The sequence below is a fragment of the Natator depressus genome, chromosome 3 (assembly GCF_965152275.1).
Source record: "Natator depressus isolate rNatDep1 chromosome 3, rNatDep2.hap1, whole genome shotgun sequence".
NCBI classification, from domain to species: domain Eukaryota; kingdom Metazoa; phylum Chordata; order Testudines; family Cheloniidae; genus Natator; species Natator depressus.
In genome coordinates this window covers 52,233,192-52,252,402 of record NC_134236.1, presented here as the reverse complement: position 1 = coordinate 52,252,402, position 19,211 = coordinate 52,233,192, and the positions used below count along the sequence as shown (strand labels likewise).

Sequence of the window (19,211 nt, the reverse complement as noted above, 5' to 3'; positions counted from 1 at the left end):
TGAACAAAAAATATCTCTGACTTTGTCGGGAATAGGTTTTTCCCTGTTTCCTTATTGCTTTTCTTCCTATTGCCCATTTAAAAAAAAAAGTCTCTCGACACAAACTCCTTTGCAATGATTATCATGTCATTTTCCTTATTTAAGATTGCTGTCTGGTTTGATTGCATTCATATATTTTAAATTGAAGATGTCCTCTAAGATTTGAATGCATTGGCTTGATATGGCCCTCTAGAACAGCGGTTCTCAAACTAGGGCTGCCGCTTGTTCAGGGAAAGCCCCGGAGGGCGGGGCCAGTTTGTTTACCTGCCGCGTTTGCAGGTTCAGCCAATAGCGGCTCCCACTGGCTGCAGTTCGCCACTCCAGGCCAATGGGGACTGCGGGAAGCAGCGCGGGCTGAGGGATGTGTTGGCCACCCTTCCTGCATCCGATGAAGTGAGCTGTAGCTCACGAAAGCTTATGCTCAAATAAATTTGTTAGTCTCTAAGGTGCCACAAGTACTCCTTTTCTTTTTATAAAATTTAGCACTCATACAGTGCTTTTCATCTGTAACTCCTAAGACCTTTGCAAAGGCAAGTAAACACCATGATTCCAAGTTTGTTGGTCAAATAAGAAGAGAAGAGTCAAATAACTTGTTCAAGTTCATAGAGCAAATCTGAATTTCAGTCTTTTTGATATAACTCCGATCACTGTGGTATCCAAGAGCAACATATGACTGATGAGCACAGAATTCCAGTGAGGAGAAACCAACCTGGTTTTCTCTGTGTGTTCTGTAAGGGCAGAAATAAAGTATGGGACTTTGTGTATGCAGAATGTTTACAGGGCGTCAGTTCTGGGAGGCTTTATCAAAAAGGTGATCTGATCATCACCAGATTTGATTTAATCTCTTATGGTAAGGAGTTCCACAGCCAAGATCCCTGACAAAGCCTGGGTCTGTCCACCTACGGCATCCAAGTGGAATGTAGTTGTCTTGTAGTTGAGTAGGGACTTAGTGGAGGATAAAACAATCTCTCTGGAAATTAAATCCCCATCCACTCAGTGTGGATTAGAACCATGACTTTAATTTCTGTTCTAAAGTGAATGGGTCAGTAGAGTTGACAAACCATAAATACAATGTGTGCACTTTAACCTTTGTCAATATCAGAGCATAGGATCTATTGAATGACTTGTTGTGAAATGAGTTTATTGTTTCTACTTACGTTCCTATTTATGTATGATATGCCTCTAAGAGGTTGGCTTGCCTATGGGCTGGAAAGCCTGGGGCTAAGCCAGCCCTGATTCCAAGATAAGCCCCACCTGAGAGGAATCAGGTGATCCCAACATAAAAGGTAGTAGGAAGCTTTAGGGAGGTTTTGGTTGGGAGAAGTGCTGAGATTGCCAGAGGCAGAAACCTTGCCAGTAAAATGGGAGAAGCCCAGAAACCTGTAGCTAGATCTGTAGATACACTGCAGAGAATGAGAAGGGTCCTGCAGGGCCCTGAGTTAGCTAGAAGAAAAGTGAAAGAAGCAAGAGAGAGGGAGGAAAGCTCTGGGAGAGACTCTGTCCAAGAAGCAGAGGAGAGACAACAAAGGCCTACCTGGAAAGGCCTGGGGAAAAGGACAAATTCCATGCAGGGGTTATAAGGAAGCAGACAAACCTTCAGGGAAGAGGGGGCTCTCCCCAGCTGAAACTGGGGTGAAGAGGGTGAGAGTTTGTGGTCTATTTTAAAAGGCTTTGTGGTATTTTGGGCTACTGGGAAAGAGACTGGACTAGGGTTGGAGGTGGATGGCACAGTATGTATCCGGTGGACTAAATAAAAGAGGGACTCATTGTAGAGATTGTCTGAACTATATTTGAACTGGGAGTTCTTATAGGGCCCTGAAGAGGGATGGAAACAAAGAAAGATACCATACAGTGACCTCTAGGAACAAAGGGATGCTCAGTAAGTGGCCACTGTGCTACAATGCCCATAAACGTATCTAGACATGTCATCAGAAAACCCATCATCATAATTAGAAGCTCTGTTGGCAGTCCTACCTTGGCAGTAACTTGAATAGTTATGGACAGTAGGCTTGTCATGAGGGTGCTGGCCTTTTTAAGGGTGATCTGAGCATAGGCTACATGTGACAAGCTAACTTAAGGGTAATGAGCCATCTAGGCTATTAACTGAATGATCAGCAGCTGAGCCTACTAAGAGACCACCAGTGCTCAGGAGCAAGGAGGAGCTCCCAGTGCAGCACCAGCATTATTACTGCCTCCTGTTAGCCTCTCCAAGTCCACCAGTTTCCTAAGCTCCAAGAAGGAGAGCTGGGGATACCCCCCTGAACTTGGGCAATCTTCTTGGGGGGAAGGTGATTGAACTAAATAAACTGGACCCCAGGAGAAGGGGAATATCGTTGAAAGACTCTGGCTGTAAGTGACTTATCCCTGAACCCTGAAGGTGCTGAGGGCTGTATACCTGCAGGGCTGTAAAGAGATGTGCTCTGGGGCTGCCCTCCTTTGACAGGAAAATGGAGGCAAGGAGTGCCTGCAACAGCACATTTGGCCAGCAGGGAGCAGTAGAGGTTAGCATGCCCTATGACTCTCACCTGTAGAAATAGAATAGTGGGATAAGTTTCTATTGCTCATTCTGTACCACTTTTTTGCATAAAGAGAAGACTTCAGTCTCCATAACTCTCAGTACAATTGTCAAAACAATCTCTATTTAAGTAGCTTGAATTTTTGGAATATTCTTTTTATTAATTTTGACAAGAAATAAATACAGCAGATGATGTGATCAATATTATGTCTACATAAGATTTAATTTATGATTCTACTTATTGAATTCTAAGACAATACTCTATTTTCTATTCTCTGCCTACCAATCTGAAATTGCATTAATGCACCCCCTGAATTTTTTTCTCCTATAATCATAATTGAAGTTGTCTGTGCCATTACTGATGCTGGTAAGACTGGAAGTTATGTGGATCCTGTTAGGAAGAACCTGGATTCAGATGTTGTTATCAACTAGCTGTATTTATTTGAAAGGAGGGAGGACTTGGTGGGATGAGGGGGGCAGTACTACCTCTAAGGTTTGAGGGAGATATTATATTGATTTGGAAAGCAGAAACCATTACCAAGGCTGGGGAGAGGATAGAGGAATTTGAGGTTAATCACTGTAGGTACCTGGCGCTCTCATATTAGTTATGTAATTATTAATGACTAACAAGTTAAAATGCTCCACAAGATTTACTGAGTCATTCAAACTCACTGGCCATTCAAAGTAGGGTTAGAAATAAGTTGAGAACAAACTCTCTCTCTCTCTCTCTCTCTCAATTGGCTGTGATTTCTTGTACGTATGCCTTCAGTGTGGTCAGAAAAACTGTGTGTTTGTTTTTCTTAAAAAAAGGTCTGGAACCGAAAGCTATTAGAGGTACAAACCCTTTTTTTAAGTTGAACTTCAGTAAAAGTTTGTTCCGAGTTAAACATGAAATACTTTCACAAAACAAGTAGAAAAGTTTATATTTGTCCTCAGGTGTGGTTCTCTCCTCTAGCAAAGGCTATGGTGTGGGGTTCTTATTTTCCCCCCAAGATGCTTTGCATTCCCAAATCTCAGAGGGGTAGCCACACTGCCATTCAAAACTCTGAGATTCCCTTCTCAGCAGTTCCTAGAGAGCAATAGATCAGCATCTTCACCCATATCCTCTGTCTTTCCACTACTTATGCTATGGCCCTGTTGCTGTTTGTTGTTTAAGTATCTATTATGTTTTTCTTCCTTCAGCCAAGCTAGTCTTCTTTAGGCCAGCCATTACTTCATCACCAATGCCTTTAGAACTGTATCCCCTGTACTCTTGCTCTTCTTGGGGCATTCAAGATGTGAGTCATCTGAATTGTCAGTGCACGGTCCTTATACACATTACTTCTTGAAGCAGTGTGTCTTGACACATCATTGAGGTGCTAGCACTTTTTTCGTGATTTTTTTTCAATTGGTTTAAAATTTGGCTGTACTGTGATCCTATTATAGGTTGAAAGGAACTAAGATCGGAACGCTGCGGGGTTGGGGGGGAGCAGGGTTAAGGTAATAGTATCCACTACTGTATGGATCCTCTGGTATGGGAGAAAAGATTAGTTGCTCCTGGGAATTCTGTGAAGCTAAACAAGAATGTGTTGCTTGAAGTTGTCAATAAATACTCTACTGTCATCTTCCAGCATCAGTTTATCATTTCATTTATTATGATTCAAATTTGTATTCAGGTAGCATAGCCTGGCCTCAAGTCCAAACTGTGCATGTTTTAGGCTAATCCGTATGGTTTCTGCAGCAGGATTAACAAGGAGTGGAAAGGCTTTTGTGTAAACATAGGGTTGTATTGATTTAACTAATCAGTTGATAAACCCAATATAGTTAAATAGGTCCACACTAGGGGGTTGCATCAAACTGTACTGGCAAAAAGATGTGAGTGTCAGTATAGTTATTTTGTAAATGTATAGAAATAGTGAAGATCCTCAGCTGGTGTATATTGTCATAGCTCAGTTGAGTTCAGTGGAGCTAAGACAATCTACAACAATTTACACCAGCCGAGGATCTGCCCCATAAACTATACTGATATAAGCACCTGTATGCTGGGATACTAGTGTCCACTATCTGCATCCACACTACTGGTTTCTAAACCAATATAGTTGAATCGGTACCAAACCTGTGCAGAGGAGTCCAAAGTTGTTCTATTCTAGATCCACATCACCTGACCCTTGAAAACAGTAAGGTGACCAATGTGAGGGTTCTGGGTGGAGGGGGGGGGGAGATGACTTTATCCTGTAGTATGAAGATAAAATGAAACCTCTTTAAAAGAACAAGTGAATGGATGGGATAGCCATATGCATTGCAAATTTGTTGATCTCTCCATTTTAATTATTTTTTAATTCTACTGTCTCAGAAAATACTGACTAAAAGATACATTGTTAAGAAGACATTAGCAGGAGAAATAATTCTCTTGTCTATCCTGCTCTCCAAGTAAAATTGAAAATAAGTTGAACTGCATATGGTTTAAATCTAAAACAGTATTTTTTTTTAGTGGTATAATTCATATATAGCATTTTGTGTTATTGCAAAATATTAAGGGAGACAGTGTGCCTGCTGGCTAAAGCACAGGTCTGGGAATCAGAAGATCTGGGTTCTAATCCCTCCTCAGACACTGACTTGTGTGCTGTGGGACAAGTCACTTAACTTTGTGTCCCAGATCCTCTAGTATAAATTGGCATAGTACTGTAGACTTCAATGTAGATGAATTAATTTACAGCAGCTGAAGATCTGGCCCTTTTTAACTAAGTCCCACTCATCTAAAAAACTGAAAAAATAATATAATACCTATCTCATAGAAGTGATGTCAGTCTTAACAAGTTACTTTTTGTGAGCATTCTGAGATTCTCATTTGGAAGGTACTGTGTAATTGCCGTGTTATTTCTGACTAATGCAAACTGGAAATATATACTGTGAGAAACATATACTGTGTGTCAGAGACTGACAAATGGAAAGGGGAGAGGAAATGACTAATATTCAGCTTAATGAGACAAAGTCAAAAGAGGAATGATAATAATATATCAACAGCAGAAGATGTTCAACAAGTCAAAGAGAGTGAGAATAAACCACTTAGCACCTACCCCCCTTGTAGCCAACTTCCCCATCACATCCATTTATGTACCAAAATTCTCTCTATGTTAAATGAGGGATCCAGTTGTCAGTCCAAGTCCACAAACTCAATCAACTTCTCATTTTGCTCATAACTACTCCAGCAGTTTTTGAAACAATCTAATCATCTAGTCCTGACAGCTTAATTGGTTGCTCCCATTGTGACACTTCCTGGGGGGTACCCAGTTTTGTGAGACACCATGCCACCTACCCTTAGCATGAGGAAGCCACGTCTGTGCCTTCCAAGAGTCAGCTCCCCAACTCCACCAGCCACAGGCAACACAAGCACTCTCCTCTTTTTCTCCTAGGCCCCACGGTTTCTCTACAGGCTAGCGATTGGCACACACCAACCCTCGAGCCCTTCCAGTGTCTCCCTAGAGTGTCCAGTCCCTGGTCAACTGAACACTCATAGTATTTGTAAGTTTGCAACTTCCAAAGAAACGGGAAAGCCCAGCTTACCGATTCCACTTCATATCACTGCGCCACTTAACACACAGCACTTAAATAAGCTTATACCTGGTCTCGCTATAAATGTATAACAAAGCACAGAGATTCAAAGTAGTAGCAAGTAGATATATTGGGAAAAAATTGTTGCATATAAAATTAAAATCATCACACATTCTAGAGCCTAGAATTAATTAACAAGATACACTCACGTCTCATTGTAAAATATTGCTCACCCAAAATCCTTGCAGCAGTTTACCACCTCGCTGGCTGTGATCTTCCTTTCATGCACTGCTTTTATTAACCTGTAGAGTAACAGTGGGGCCTACAAGGTCTAAAGGAGAATGATTGTGTTGCCTGTCACTCACGGAGTTGGGGAGCTGTCCAAACTTGTCTGTGGCAGGCACAAACAAGGCTTCCTCACGCTAAGGGCAGGTCATAGCAAGATGCCTCACAACCCTGAGCACCCCAGAAAGTGTCTCAACCATACAGTTTAGCATCTTGTTCCATCTTCTGTGCCTTGGCTAGTAAAGTGAATGGATTGATAGCTGATATCAGTGCCTAGCTAGAGTTGTCTATACTGTTTGTTCAATTATTATTAATTTTTAGGTCTATAGCAATGGGTTGAAGGCTGTACAAGAAACAAAATGAAGGACTTCCCTTCCCCAAAGAGCATATAATCTAAGGCCCTATTCATGACAGTATTCTTGTTCAGGAAAGCAGTTAAGCTTATGCTTAAATTTCAACATGAGCTTCTATGCTCTCCTGAATTGGGGCCTAATAAAATTCCTGAAATATATTGTCTACTACTGTCAATAAACCACATGCACCCAAAGAACCTTGACTAGAACATTGGTCTTACAGCAGCAAAATCCCAGGTCTCTGTCTCTTCAGCTAAAGGAATCATCTCCCTTTGCTGGGAGCTAGGGAAGGACTCCCACGTTATCTGCAGTGCTCAACCTTTTTCCAATTAAAGAAAAAAAAATCTTACTGATGTGGACACAGTGGTGAAATGGGGACAGATTCATGGATGAATTTTAAGTGGCAAGCCACAATTTTTATTAAACTTAAACATGGGGATGAGTACTACCCACCCATCACCCGTACTCTCCAACCCCAGCCATTTAATTGGCTCAAGGGCGGAGGTTCCAGATTCCTACTGTATAACCTGTAACTCGGAATAGGTTTTCCTCAGCCCATGCCCCCCAGAACTCAGCTCACTCTGAATCCTTCCACCTCCCCTCTCCCAGCCCTGTGAGAGGGACAGACAGTGCAGAGGGGTGGGGACCTAAGCCCTCCAGGGCTGCAAGGTCCATCACCAACATAGCAGGTTTTTTACCTCAGGGCATCTTTCATGTTATCCTTTTAACCACATTAGAAACCAGTTGCAAATTGCAATGAAGTAACAAGTCAGCCAAGTACCTCAGTTAGGTGCCAAGTGCATTGCTACTTAACCTACTGTTTCTTGAAGGTGCTGTGAGGAAGGGGAAAACTCCCTGTTCTCTGCCAATTTGCCCATGATAGAATAATTTCTTTCCTGATGCCCAGAGAGGTGATTGGCTAGACCTGCAGCCACTGAGAGTTTGGATTCTCATTGCTAGTTCAAGATGGGGCTCAGGAATGGAGCTGAAATGGGCTCCACATGGCTCCCCGCCCTGGGTTAAATCCTGGGAACTGGGGAATGCTGGCCATTGGGTGCTAGAGCCTCCCTGGGTGGGTGTGGTGGGGGGAAGCTACTTGGTGTACCTCACTTAATGTCTCCCATCCTTGCTGCTGAGACTATCCCCTTTCACAGCAGGCCCCCTCAAGTTCCCCCATCCACTGAGGTGGGTGGGTGGCATTTCTCTTCAAAGTTCAGACTTTGGATATCAATCTAATATCCTCTGGCTTTCTCATAATACCCTAGAATATATGATCTAGACCTAATGGCTACATTTAATGTCACTGAGACATGGATTATGGTGAATTTGAAAGGAGTTCTGACTTCTAAAATCTCTTGAAGTTCCCTTACTAAAAGATGTTTGTTCAGTAAAGTACTGTGAATGCCAATGTAAATGTTACCTTTCACACTTTTGATCCAAGTCTTCCGACTGATAATAGGAGGTAAGTACAGAGAGTAAAATAGAGTTCAACATTTTTCTGTCAGCTGTCAAAATGTTCTCAGAGGCTTTGACTTTTCATAAAATGGGGACCTATAGGAGATAATGTAAAACTGAATGGTTACATAAGTGAATTTGACCTCATTTTTTCATGTTATACAGTACTTGTCAGCTAGACTTGCACATATTTTATTCATATGCTCATGATTCTTATATTTATCAAAATGATAAGGCCAGCTTGTTGCTTTAGGACTTACTGATATTGGTCACTTTATTTTTATTTCTACCAACCAATTTCAGAGTTTTCATACTTGACTACTGTGAAAATGTCATAAACAAATTTGTTTACTCCCCTAAAGAACCAGAGAGCTATACTTGAACAGTAATTAGCTAGAAAAGTTTAATTTGGACAAGTATACCTTTATTATCAATATGCATTGTATTTAATGGGGTTGAGAGAAGACTTGGATTGGTCAGGGTATTGCTGCACACAGAATAATATGAATTCTATTAACACATTTAATGTAGAAAATACTGATTTTGCTTTTCTAAATTGGTTCTTGAAATAAAAGTTAATTTGAGTGTGTTTACTAATGCTTTGCAAGCTCTGTGAAATGCGTTTAGAAAAATATATACACATTCTGTGTAATATGCCTTCAGTTGTTCCAACATGTAATAATGTTAGGATTAGTGCATCTTATATTCATTAACAAGAATAAATCCCCTCAGATTTTCTTTTACTTTTTCAAATAATTCACTTTCATTACTTCAGCATGTTTGTAGTCTGAAACATTAGTTTATGGATCAGTGTGAAACTATGATAACCATGGTGCAACTATGATAACTTAGAGATGTCCAGTGTAACAGATTGGTTAACAAACTACCATAACAAAAGAAAACAGTTACCATAAAAGCTAAAAAAGCAACACCAAACTGTTTGAAAATGATCAGCTTATGAAAAGTTTGTTGGTGTATTGGTAACTAGCTGGAAGTGCTGAGTTCAAGAACAATTTGGTATCTGGTCTCATATTTTCAAAGCTGACTAGGAGAATTATCCATACACACTCACTGATTTCAATGGAGTTGTGTGGTTAAATTCCCTAGTCAGCTTTGAGAAGCACAGTGCTAGGCCTCAGAGAGAAAAATGTTTTTAAACAGGAATAGTAGCTAAAAGTGTGCGTGCGCGCGCACACACACACACACACACACACAACCTTCCTAAAACTTCACAAGTCTAAGAATGCACGCATAATGTTTTTTCCCTGTAGGCTCACTCTGCATAATAAGCCTGAATGGTCCCATTACACTTAGGGTGAAAAGTATGATTAAACAGTACACCCATTGCACTGGCTAGGATCTTATTGGCATGTCAGCCAAAAGAAGATAACATATAGACTGAAACTGCAGATTTATGATCTCACTGCAAATATGATTGTTTGTACTGTGCAGGGAGAGAGCTTGGCGATTGTATCAGGTTAGAGAAGACAAAGTTTGGGAGCATGGAAGGTCTGTAGAATAGCTCTTTCATACCACTGAGGGTTTTCTAGCATAAAATCTGACAACCTAAAAGGAATAAGGAGAGTCCCAAAACAAGCACTACAGTAGTAATACGTTTGACATGCTGATCCCACAAAATTGCATCATCACAAAATTGTCTTGCCAGAGTTTTCTGGTAGCAAACATGCCGCTGACTCTATCAATAACATTCTATCATTTGTAACTTCATTATCATCTGCAATGGAAATTTCTGTAGAATGAATACAGCTACCACTGCCTAAGAGAAGAAATTGTTCAGTGGGCAAATGCAATCAGCAGGGTGCTTCTGATGACTAGTGCATCATTGATTTCCCTTTCTAGTAAGTACCTGCTGCACATTCATTTTCTAGAAACTCTTAATAGCATTTGGGAATTTGGAAACTAACCACAATATTGGTGCAGTTGGATGGCTGATTATTTCATTGTAACGAAGTAGTATTTTGTTATTACAGTTTGCTTGTTTGGTGCGTAGCTCACTCAAAGCCTTCCTTCAGCCCCCATCACTGAATATGTTGTTTTACCAGAACTCCAAGTCCCTAGTAATCTGAAGAGAAAGAGATTAAGACAGAAATCTGAATTCAGATTCCTTCATAGCAGCACAAATCCTTATCAACAGGGCATCAAGTTGACCTGATAAAACAAATCTTGTGCATTTTGTTCCTTAAGGATTTTTTTTCTTTATAATGTAGGAGTTCAGTTATAGTAATCAGAAGGCTTTTGTGAGCAAACCCAAATGAATAAAAGCAGCATGAGTGAGATTTGTTGTGTTCTATATTTTATTGCCAGGAAATGCCCCAAATCAGTTGATTGTTGGATTCCAAATAATAATCTCATAAATCGCTGTTGCTTACAAAACGCTATACAGGTATGCAGCACTTTACAAAACACACAGGCCCAGATTCTTTGCTGCATCCAGTTTATGCAGGGTACAGATGAAAGCAGGGACCATCAGGGAGCCAGGTACTGCTCTCTGATTCTCTGCCTGTTCTTGGGCAAAAGGACACTTCAATCTGTGCCAGCTGTTTTTGGTTCCCAAGAGATATTCCATGAGCTGGGGATTGGTGTAGTACTTTGTTTCCTGATTAGTACCTGGGCCTGCACTGCTCCAAATCTACATCTACTGGGGGCTCTTTGTTGCTGGGGTATAACCAGCTACAGGTTCAGGACCTGTCCCTGCTTCCTTTGCATCATTTGAGTTGTGCAATGGGAGCAGAACAGGGCAGAGAATCTACCCAATAATTTGGACAGGTCTATCTGTTCAAATGTAATTGGACAGATTCAGTTCAAATGAAGGATGAACAAAAGGGCTGGCAGCAAACAGACCATACTGATTAGCAATAGAAAATTAACTGATTTCCCCCCCCCTTTTTTTTTTCTTTTTAAATTCAGACAAATGCAAATGGTCATGTAATAAATTTGTTTATGTGTACTAGTTATTTTCACATTATATTCTTTGGTATTATGGTGAAAATTACAGGCCAAATTCTCTGCTGGAGTAAATGAGTTCAGCTCAAATGAAAATCCCATTTACCTCAAAATTGAGACCAATCAAAGAAAGAACGGAAATGAAAGATTGTTGATTGTGGCTGGTAGTTGTCAAGTTTTTATGTAGTAATAGTATCATTTATTTAACATTTGTATATCTCAAAAGTCTATATAATGTTATACAGAGAGGCGAGAATTGTGTATATATTTATGTGCCTAAAGATGCAGATAGGTATCTAGTGGGGTTTTCAAAAGCCTAAGGTGCCTAAAAAATGCTGAAAATCCCACTATGTGCCTATCTGCATCTCTAGGCACCTAAAAATCTTTATTAATCTGGACCCATGGCCTCTGCTCCAAAAATTTTACTATTAATAGCTAAAAGAGCTAGAAACCTTGGAAAAAGCAGTAATGTATTAGATGTGTGTGGTTTGCCACTGTCCTCTATTGGATGGAATGTCATATTTTTCAAGTCTGAGTGATTTACTATTACTATTTATTATTTCAGTTGTAGCAGCAGCCAAGGGTTCATACCCTTGGTTCTGCTACGGAGCTCAAGCCCATCTTAAATGGTCATTGGACAATTCCTATGCTGTGGGGAAATACTCCAACATTACAGAGCTGCTGTATTAGCAGTTTCTATTTACCTCCCTCCCAGATCTGGGTGTGTGGGAAGGGGGAGACATGTCTGGGGTGTATCTACGCCCCACTGATTCCCACTTATGGAACAACCCCTTGTCATTGTGGGCAGCTGATGTAATATATAGCAACTGCCCCAAATGATTATGTTGGAGGACCAAAATGGTCACAGTAGCCCCAAGAGTAGGGGGGAGTAAAGAGGGCAAAAAGTCACAATTTTCTCTGTCAAATCTCCGACTGAGCTGCACTGAGTGGAAAATTACTATAGCCAAGGATCTGGCTTAAAATCTGTAGTGCTGAGGATGAAACACTTATATTCCAATAGTTAACAAATATTCTATTCTGCCTAATGTGGTAAAGGCTTGTTTTGTAGCCAAATACACAGGTTCTATCTTCCAATGTCTTATGTATGCAGTATAGCTGGCAACTGTAATATCAGTAAGTACAGTTTATGATCCATGTATCTGTTATAGTACCACATGTGCCTATTTGGGCCCTGATTTGTGGAACTATTCATGTGCTTAAAGTTACACATACACTTTACTGAATTGTGGCTTTAATTCCAAGTAGCCCAGACTTTGGAGTCTGATAGGATCAAGGAAATGAAAAGTTGGATGCCATCCATCCTTAGCCTGTGGTATTTTGTCTATATATCTCAGTACATACCTCTGAATCTCAGACCCTTGAAATACTTAGCCTCAGTGGGGTAAGTCAAGGAAGAAATTGCAGATTTATTTTCCCTTTCATTGGTTTTCAGAACCTCCCTGCTATTTTAGTATAGTTCTCTCTTTCAAATGTATGTGTTTTACATGTTATTTCTGCCACAAAGATTGCTTTTTATTCCAAGTTTCCAACAGTGCATGGATAACCACTGTGCTGCTATTCTTTTGTTAATTCTTTTTAAAGAAAAAAGCTTATAATTGGTTATATTGTGCATGATTATATTTACACACACAAACTCTACTAGCCAGATTTTTAAATATAACCTTTCAGGCTTTCTTGAGTTTATCAGCAGCAACTATCACTATTAACTGATGTAGTTACAATATCAGATACAGTCAGTCATGTTTGGTGTGCAACATACTGCAATTAAGATTGGCTTTTTCCAGACAACTTGTAAGAGATTTTATTATTATTTATCATATCCCTAAGCGTTGGATCTATTGACATCTGTTTAATAATAGACAGCAGTTCCACAAGATGTGTCCTTGGAACGATGGTGTTTTCTCTGCTTGTACATGATTTACAATTTTGCTTACAATACCTACCATCAAAATGTATGCTGATAACATTCTCATTTATCGTTATGACAGATCTCAAGGGTCATTACCAAGTTTGCTTGAAATACGTTGTCACTGCATTAAAACTGATTTGTAGAAGCTTGAAGAAGAATAAATTATGCTTGTGAGGCTGCAGATAATTTAGCAAAGAACTAGTATTTGTATTATCTGGACTTTCATTTTGATAACTTTCCTCCCTGTTTTTGTTGGGCTGACTGCAGACTCCAGGTACAGAAAGCTGTTTGTGTATATAAAACCTGTTGCAGATAAAACATGATGTGAATGAGTTACTGTGCCAGTTACTAATTAAAGATTTAATCACAAAAGTGCTTTTAGTTTACCTTTGCTACTACTGCCAAACCCAGCCCGATTGAAATTGAACTGCTAGCCACTGGAAAGTACAGAAGATAATTCAAACATATTTGTACTATATGCAGTCTTAGGCAAGAATACTTGCACTTGTTTGTTAGAGATTAAATAAAATGTATAAGAATGAAATGTTAAGATGCAGAGTTAAAATCACAAAGTCAGGAAATGCAAAAGTTAAGGTTCCAACAACATTTCCCACATCCTCCTGCATTTCAAATCCATGCAACATTTCCATGCAACAAATCCATGCAACATTTCATACTTTTGTCATTTCTGCTCTTGTCCTGTTTAAAATACATGGTTAGAATTTTTTAACAATTTGAAAAATGTACTACTTTCATATTTCAGTATATCCAAAAAGGGATGACAGGGTTTTACTTAAACTTACCAAAATATTCCTTTTCAAAGAAAGACAAAGTATGGAAAATGTCAACCTGAAAGGTAAATATTTTGGAAAGTTTTTTTTTATTATAACTGTTTAATAACATAATAACTACACTTGTATTTCCACCTCCAACAAGGACAGTCACTTTTAGACTTCTGGCTCCCCAACCATCACCTCTCTTGGGCAGAGATCCACCTCTCTCTCCCCCTCCTGAAACCAGGGTATTTCCAGGATGCACAGATCCCTGTCTACACTGAGTTCCCCAGCAAGTCAAATTGCCTAAGTAGGACTGCTCAGGTTTCTCCTCAGAGGTTCTAAACAGCATAATTGCCCACAGTTTTAAGGTACCACACAACCACTTCTAAGCAAGCATATTTATTCTTAAGGTAAAAGCATTATAGAAACATATTAAAATAATAAAAGAATATGCATGCAAGCTAATAAGCTTACCAGTGATCACCCCAACTCCAAAAAGGGTTCTGGCAAGAATCAGTCCTTCAAACCCTTTTTATCCTTCATGATATAGTCTGCACAGAGCCCCACTGTAGAAGACCAGCTAACATTGTCTTCCTGGAAAAGGAGAGCTCTGCTAGCTAAATGTTTTCTTCTTGACTGTATAGATACACATCCTTTTGTTCTTGTGAAGATCTTTCAGCCCTTTCCCAAAGGAATTTCCTTCTCTCTCATTTTTATGTCTTGTACCCAATAGTTCTAACTGGTTTTGTCCCACATCTTTTAGGAATGTTTCCCTTCCTATCTTCCTTCAGTTACTGTGTGACTCATTCATTTTCATGGTTTTCCATTTTAAGAGATTTATACGGCCATCACTGGCTTTTGTTCTCCTTAGAAGCCTAGTACAAAGTGATAGAGGATAATGTCTAGGCAGGTTTTATGAGTCCTCCCTATGAGCAGTTTACCTAAGAACACAAGTGAAATGTATTCATACAAAAAGTACATAAAAGTTCTGAAGAGTAACCACACTATTATTAGTCGCATGGCTAGATATAGCCATCTGTCACACATACTTTTCTATGGTGTGTGTTATCTACAGTAAATATTTGGTTACAAAAATCCTTCCTAACCCAGATGACTGCTTTATTCCTTATTTGTAAGGCTGGAGATGAATTTGGATTGTGTTCCAGCAGCATTGCTGGAATGGGCTTTCTAAAGCAGCAGGAGGAGACTCTACCTAACCCCAATTAGTTTTCTTTTGTATAGTCTGGGTGATTGTCTATATACGTGCACACACAATAAAGCAATTAATGTCATAAGAAAAATAGCAAATGATAAGGGCTCATAATCAAAGTTTTCTTTTGTGAATTTTTTTCATTAAAAAAAAGCTAAGGAAGCGTTTCAAGTTAGTGTTTTAAGTGGATTTTGTATGTGCAAAATTTATTTTTCATCAACATGTAACAGATCTGAGATTTACACAAATTTGCATGTATTCTCTTACAGCCACAAGACTGAATATCTATTTTTTCTTTCCAAAATGCATCCATTAGTTTGGTCAATCTGTCCCCCATTTCTGGATAATTAAAAGAAAACTGACAATATAATTGAGATCATTACCCTTGTGAAGCTTGATATTTTGTGAGCTCCATATACTGTTCTCCGGATTTGCAAAACTAGTTAAAATTTAATTTATCATTATTTATAACAATAGTGTCCAGGGACCCCAATCAGGATCAAGACCTTTGTTTCTGGGTATGTTACATCATGTGCAAACATGCTGTAAAAGACACTCCATAGCCCAAAGAGATTATATACTAAATAGAAACTTTAATTTCCTGTAATTTAAAGCCATGGAAAGGGTGATTCATTTTAAGAAAATGCTGCTAGCTAATGGTAAATTGTGTTATATTCTAGGGATAGAGAAACACCACCCAAAAGCTAGACGCAACTAGTTGGCCATGTACATGCTGCCCAACAATTATAGAGTTTGAGTCATGATTTCAAACCTGTGATTTTAAAGTGGCTTTAAAATTAGGAAAATCTAGTTCTCTCATCCCTAAATATAATAAAGCATATATGTAGTCTCTACAGGAACATTGTTGTCGAGGAGGTCTGAAGTGAAGCTATATTAAAATTTCTATAAAAATAACACATCTACAGATAATGAAATTGGCATTATAATTCTATAGAAATTGTGCCTTTTAAGTATTGTCTATAGGTCCCGCTCATAACTCTCCCATTTCTGCTTTTTACTGGGGGCCAACGGCAGAGTATAGTGTTTTCTCCAGGACCTTCAGCTTGAATGCTGCAAGTTAAATAACTTGCATAGGATGTATGTCTCATAAATAGTATAGTATTTCATTTTCAAAACACAACCATGAATCACAAATATTTACCACTAAATAGTAAATGCTCATATACTATGCTTAGCTGAATGAGTTACATTTCATTTTTTGTATATTATATCATATTAATATAATTTTTCTGTTATTCATTCCAGACACAGCATTGTTTTTTCCATCCTTCAGTGGGAACTCTTATTTAGAACTGCCTTCTGTAACACCTGTATCCGAGAGCCAGATTGCACTGGGGCAGGAACCAAACAGAATTACATCTATATACTTGACAGTGAAAACAACTGCTTTAAATGGCACTATCCTTTACAGTGAGTACCAGTTATACTTGAACCTGCAGTAGCAGTTTAATCTCCTTCTCCTCTTATTAACTTCAGTGTAGATCCAGCTGGTGTGTCCTATTCAATGATAGAATTACTCATTAAAATGCAGTAGAATCCTTTTGGTTTTTTAATACATGATGCATTACTAAATTGGGGCCATAGTTCTTCCTGTTATTCTGAAAAGTTCTTTAATTTATGACTCATTCAGCAGAACATAACTTACAAGTGAAAACGCCGCTTATGACAGGGAAGAACACAGCAAACGTATGACTCCAATAATATAGTGTTATAGCTATAAAACACAAATGCTGTGGAATTTTCAAATAATTTATTATGGGGTGGCAGCTTCTTCACAGTTGGGTTGCGACTTGCTTCCCATAATAAGTCTGATCTTGGTCACAGTGTCATTAACTCTTGCAAAGTTATAATAAATTCTACAATGTTGTGGTATTTCAGAAGGTTGCTTGTGATTTCATATTATTGCATATCTGCCAGCAGTCCCCAAAGGCTACTTTTCCAGTCTGTATGGATGGACTTGCTGTAATAGAAGGGCATTGTTCACTACCTCCTTCGGTGTCTCATTTTCTCCTTTGCACTGTTTTGTGTGTGTAGTAAGCTGGAGTGAGCTGCTGAGACAATACTCCTTCCACCAGACAAGAGGAGAGAGGGGCTGCCTCCTCACTTCTTTTTGTGCATTTTGTGTATTTAGGGTGGACCTGTACGTGCACACGAAAGGGAGTGGGGATAAAAAAAAAATCAGAAGGTTTAAAAGCAGCTATGATATTTGTCATCTTACACTCCTTAAACTCTATTCATGTCCGTGGTTGTTAGGAATTTTCACTTAAAAAAGCTTGGTGGGAAAGGATTCCTTAGTCCATGCTCTTTTGACCAAGAATTTGGAGCAGGGTACCCTGTGGATACTCTCCCTTTGCAACAATTTCTTAGGGGCTGGCCTACATACAGAACTTGTACAGGTTTCACTTAAATCATTTTGGTTAAACAGGTGCAACTTTTGTGTGGACTCTTTTATCTGTCCAAAACTAGTATATTGGTTTAGCTGAATATGTAAATTTACAGGCAGAAGCTAAATCAATATAAGTCAGGTTTAAACTTCTAGAAGAACCTCCAAATGGCCACAGACAAAATTGGCTCTGGTTTTATTAAATTGGCATAAAATAACATCTTTATATTGGTACAACTCTGTGTTTAGACTAAGCCTTAGAACTTGGAGGCTGTTTTTTCCATCTCTGGGACATTCTATGTGGAAATTCCCAAACAGTGTAAGACTCAAGTGATCTAATTTAAAACAAGATTTATTAAGAATGGAAAGAATCAGATTGAAACAAAAGAAATATTTTGCATAATATACCTATTCATATACTTTCATTAAAGTTACAGACCTGAGGCCTGGCCTATGTACCAAGTTGCACCAACTTAACTAAAGCTGTGATTTTAAAACAATTGTTAATTTTGGTGCAACTTTGGGTGTGGACACTCTCATTTCAATTTAAACCTGGCTTAAAGGGCTTTTGAATACAGACTGTTATTTTTGATTAACTATTCTTGACTAACTCTTGAACATGCTTACTCTGGAATAAAGGTGCCTTATTTGTGTTTACCTTAACCTACTTTCCAAGATTTAGCTTGCCCCAGTAAATTTACTGTGGCAATCTAAACAGAAATAACCAGTTTTAAACGGATAAGTTTAAACAAGGATTTGCATCACTTTAACTAAGTCAATTTAACTAAGGCAGTGCAAATTTATGCATAGATAAGGTCTTACGTTTCTAGTTAGCACGTTGTTCCATTCTGTCCTCTGACCTAGCCTATCAGAGACCTATCTGTCTGTCTTTCATGAGGAGACAGCTTGTCTGACGCACTACCTGTGGCTTGAGGACATTTTTGCCTCAACCTTTTAAACTATATAAGTCTGTGATCATTCAGATTTAAAGGTATTAGGTGTTTGTTATAAAATCAGGCAGTCCTTCCCGTGAAGGTATTTACAAAGATGTTCTCTCTGAGGATGTTATCACCACTTCCTATTATATGTCCATTGTATGTTTTTAAAGGCATTCGCTATTACAATCTGTCTCATCAGGTAAACAGGTTTGGGGGGTGCCGTTTTCCCTCTTCCATATGTTTCTTTTAAAGGTAGATCTACCAAAGTGGGGGCTTCTAGGGCTTGTCTATACTGTTCCACCATTTGAAGTATGAGGGTGTAAACAAAATGTTCACCAAAGTGATCTGTTGTAATTCCCCCATGTGGCTACTGCGGGTACAAATTAAAAAGTTCCTAGTTCACATTAAAGTCCACTTTAAACAAGACTAAATTAATGTGAACTAGGAACCCTTTAGTTTGCACCTGAAGGATCCACATAGGGGAGTTACAGCAGAGCACTGTTATTTGTGCCCCGGTAGTCTGAACAATGGGCAATATAGACAAGCTTTAGCCCTCCTTTACAGTGCTCCACACTCTGTCTGTCAGTTGCTGGAAGAAATCCTTTTTGGATCATAGAATCATCGAATATTAGGGTTGGAAGAGACCTCAGGAGGTCATCTAGTCCAACCTCCTGCTCAAGGCAGGACCAACACCAACTAAATCATCCCAGCCAGGGCTGTGTCAAGATGGGCCTTAAAAACCTCTAAGGATGGAGATTCCACCACCTCCCTAGGTAACGCATTCCCGTGTTTCACCACCCTCCTAGTGAAA

The 19,211-nt window shown here is 39.2% G+C and overlaps 1 protein-coding gene across 1 annotated transcript in view; it reads left to right on the top strand.

The window, feature by feature from the left end:
* The window catches only part of LOC141984480 (protein eyes shut homolog), a 461,568-nt gene that overhangs the window by 357,088 nt on the left and 85,269 nt on the right, over positions 1-19,211 (top strand). The window contains exon 9 of the mRNA XM_074947560.1: positions 16,325-16,489. Coding sequence (XP_074803661.1) covers positions 16,325-16,489 — 165 coding nt within the window. The remainder of the gene's footprint in view (positions 1-16,324; positions 16,490-19,211) is intronic.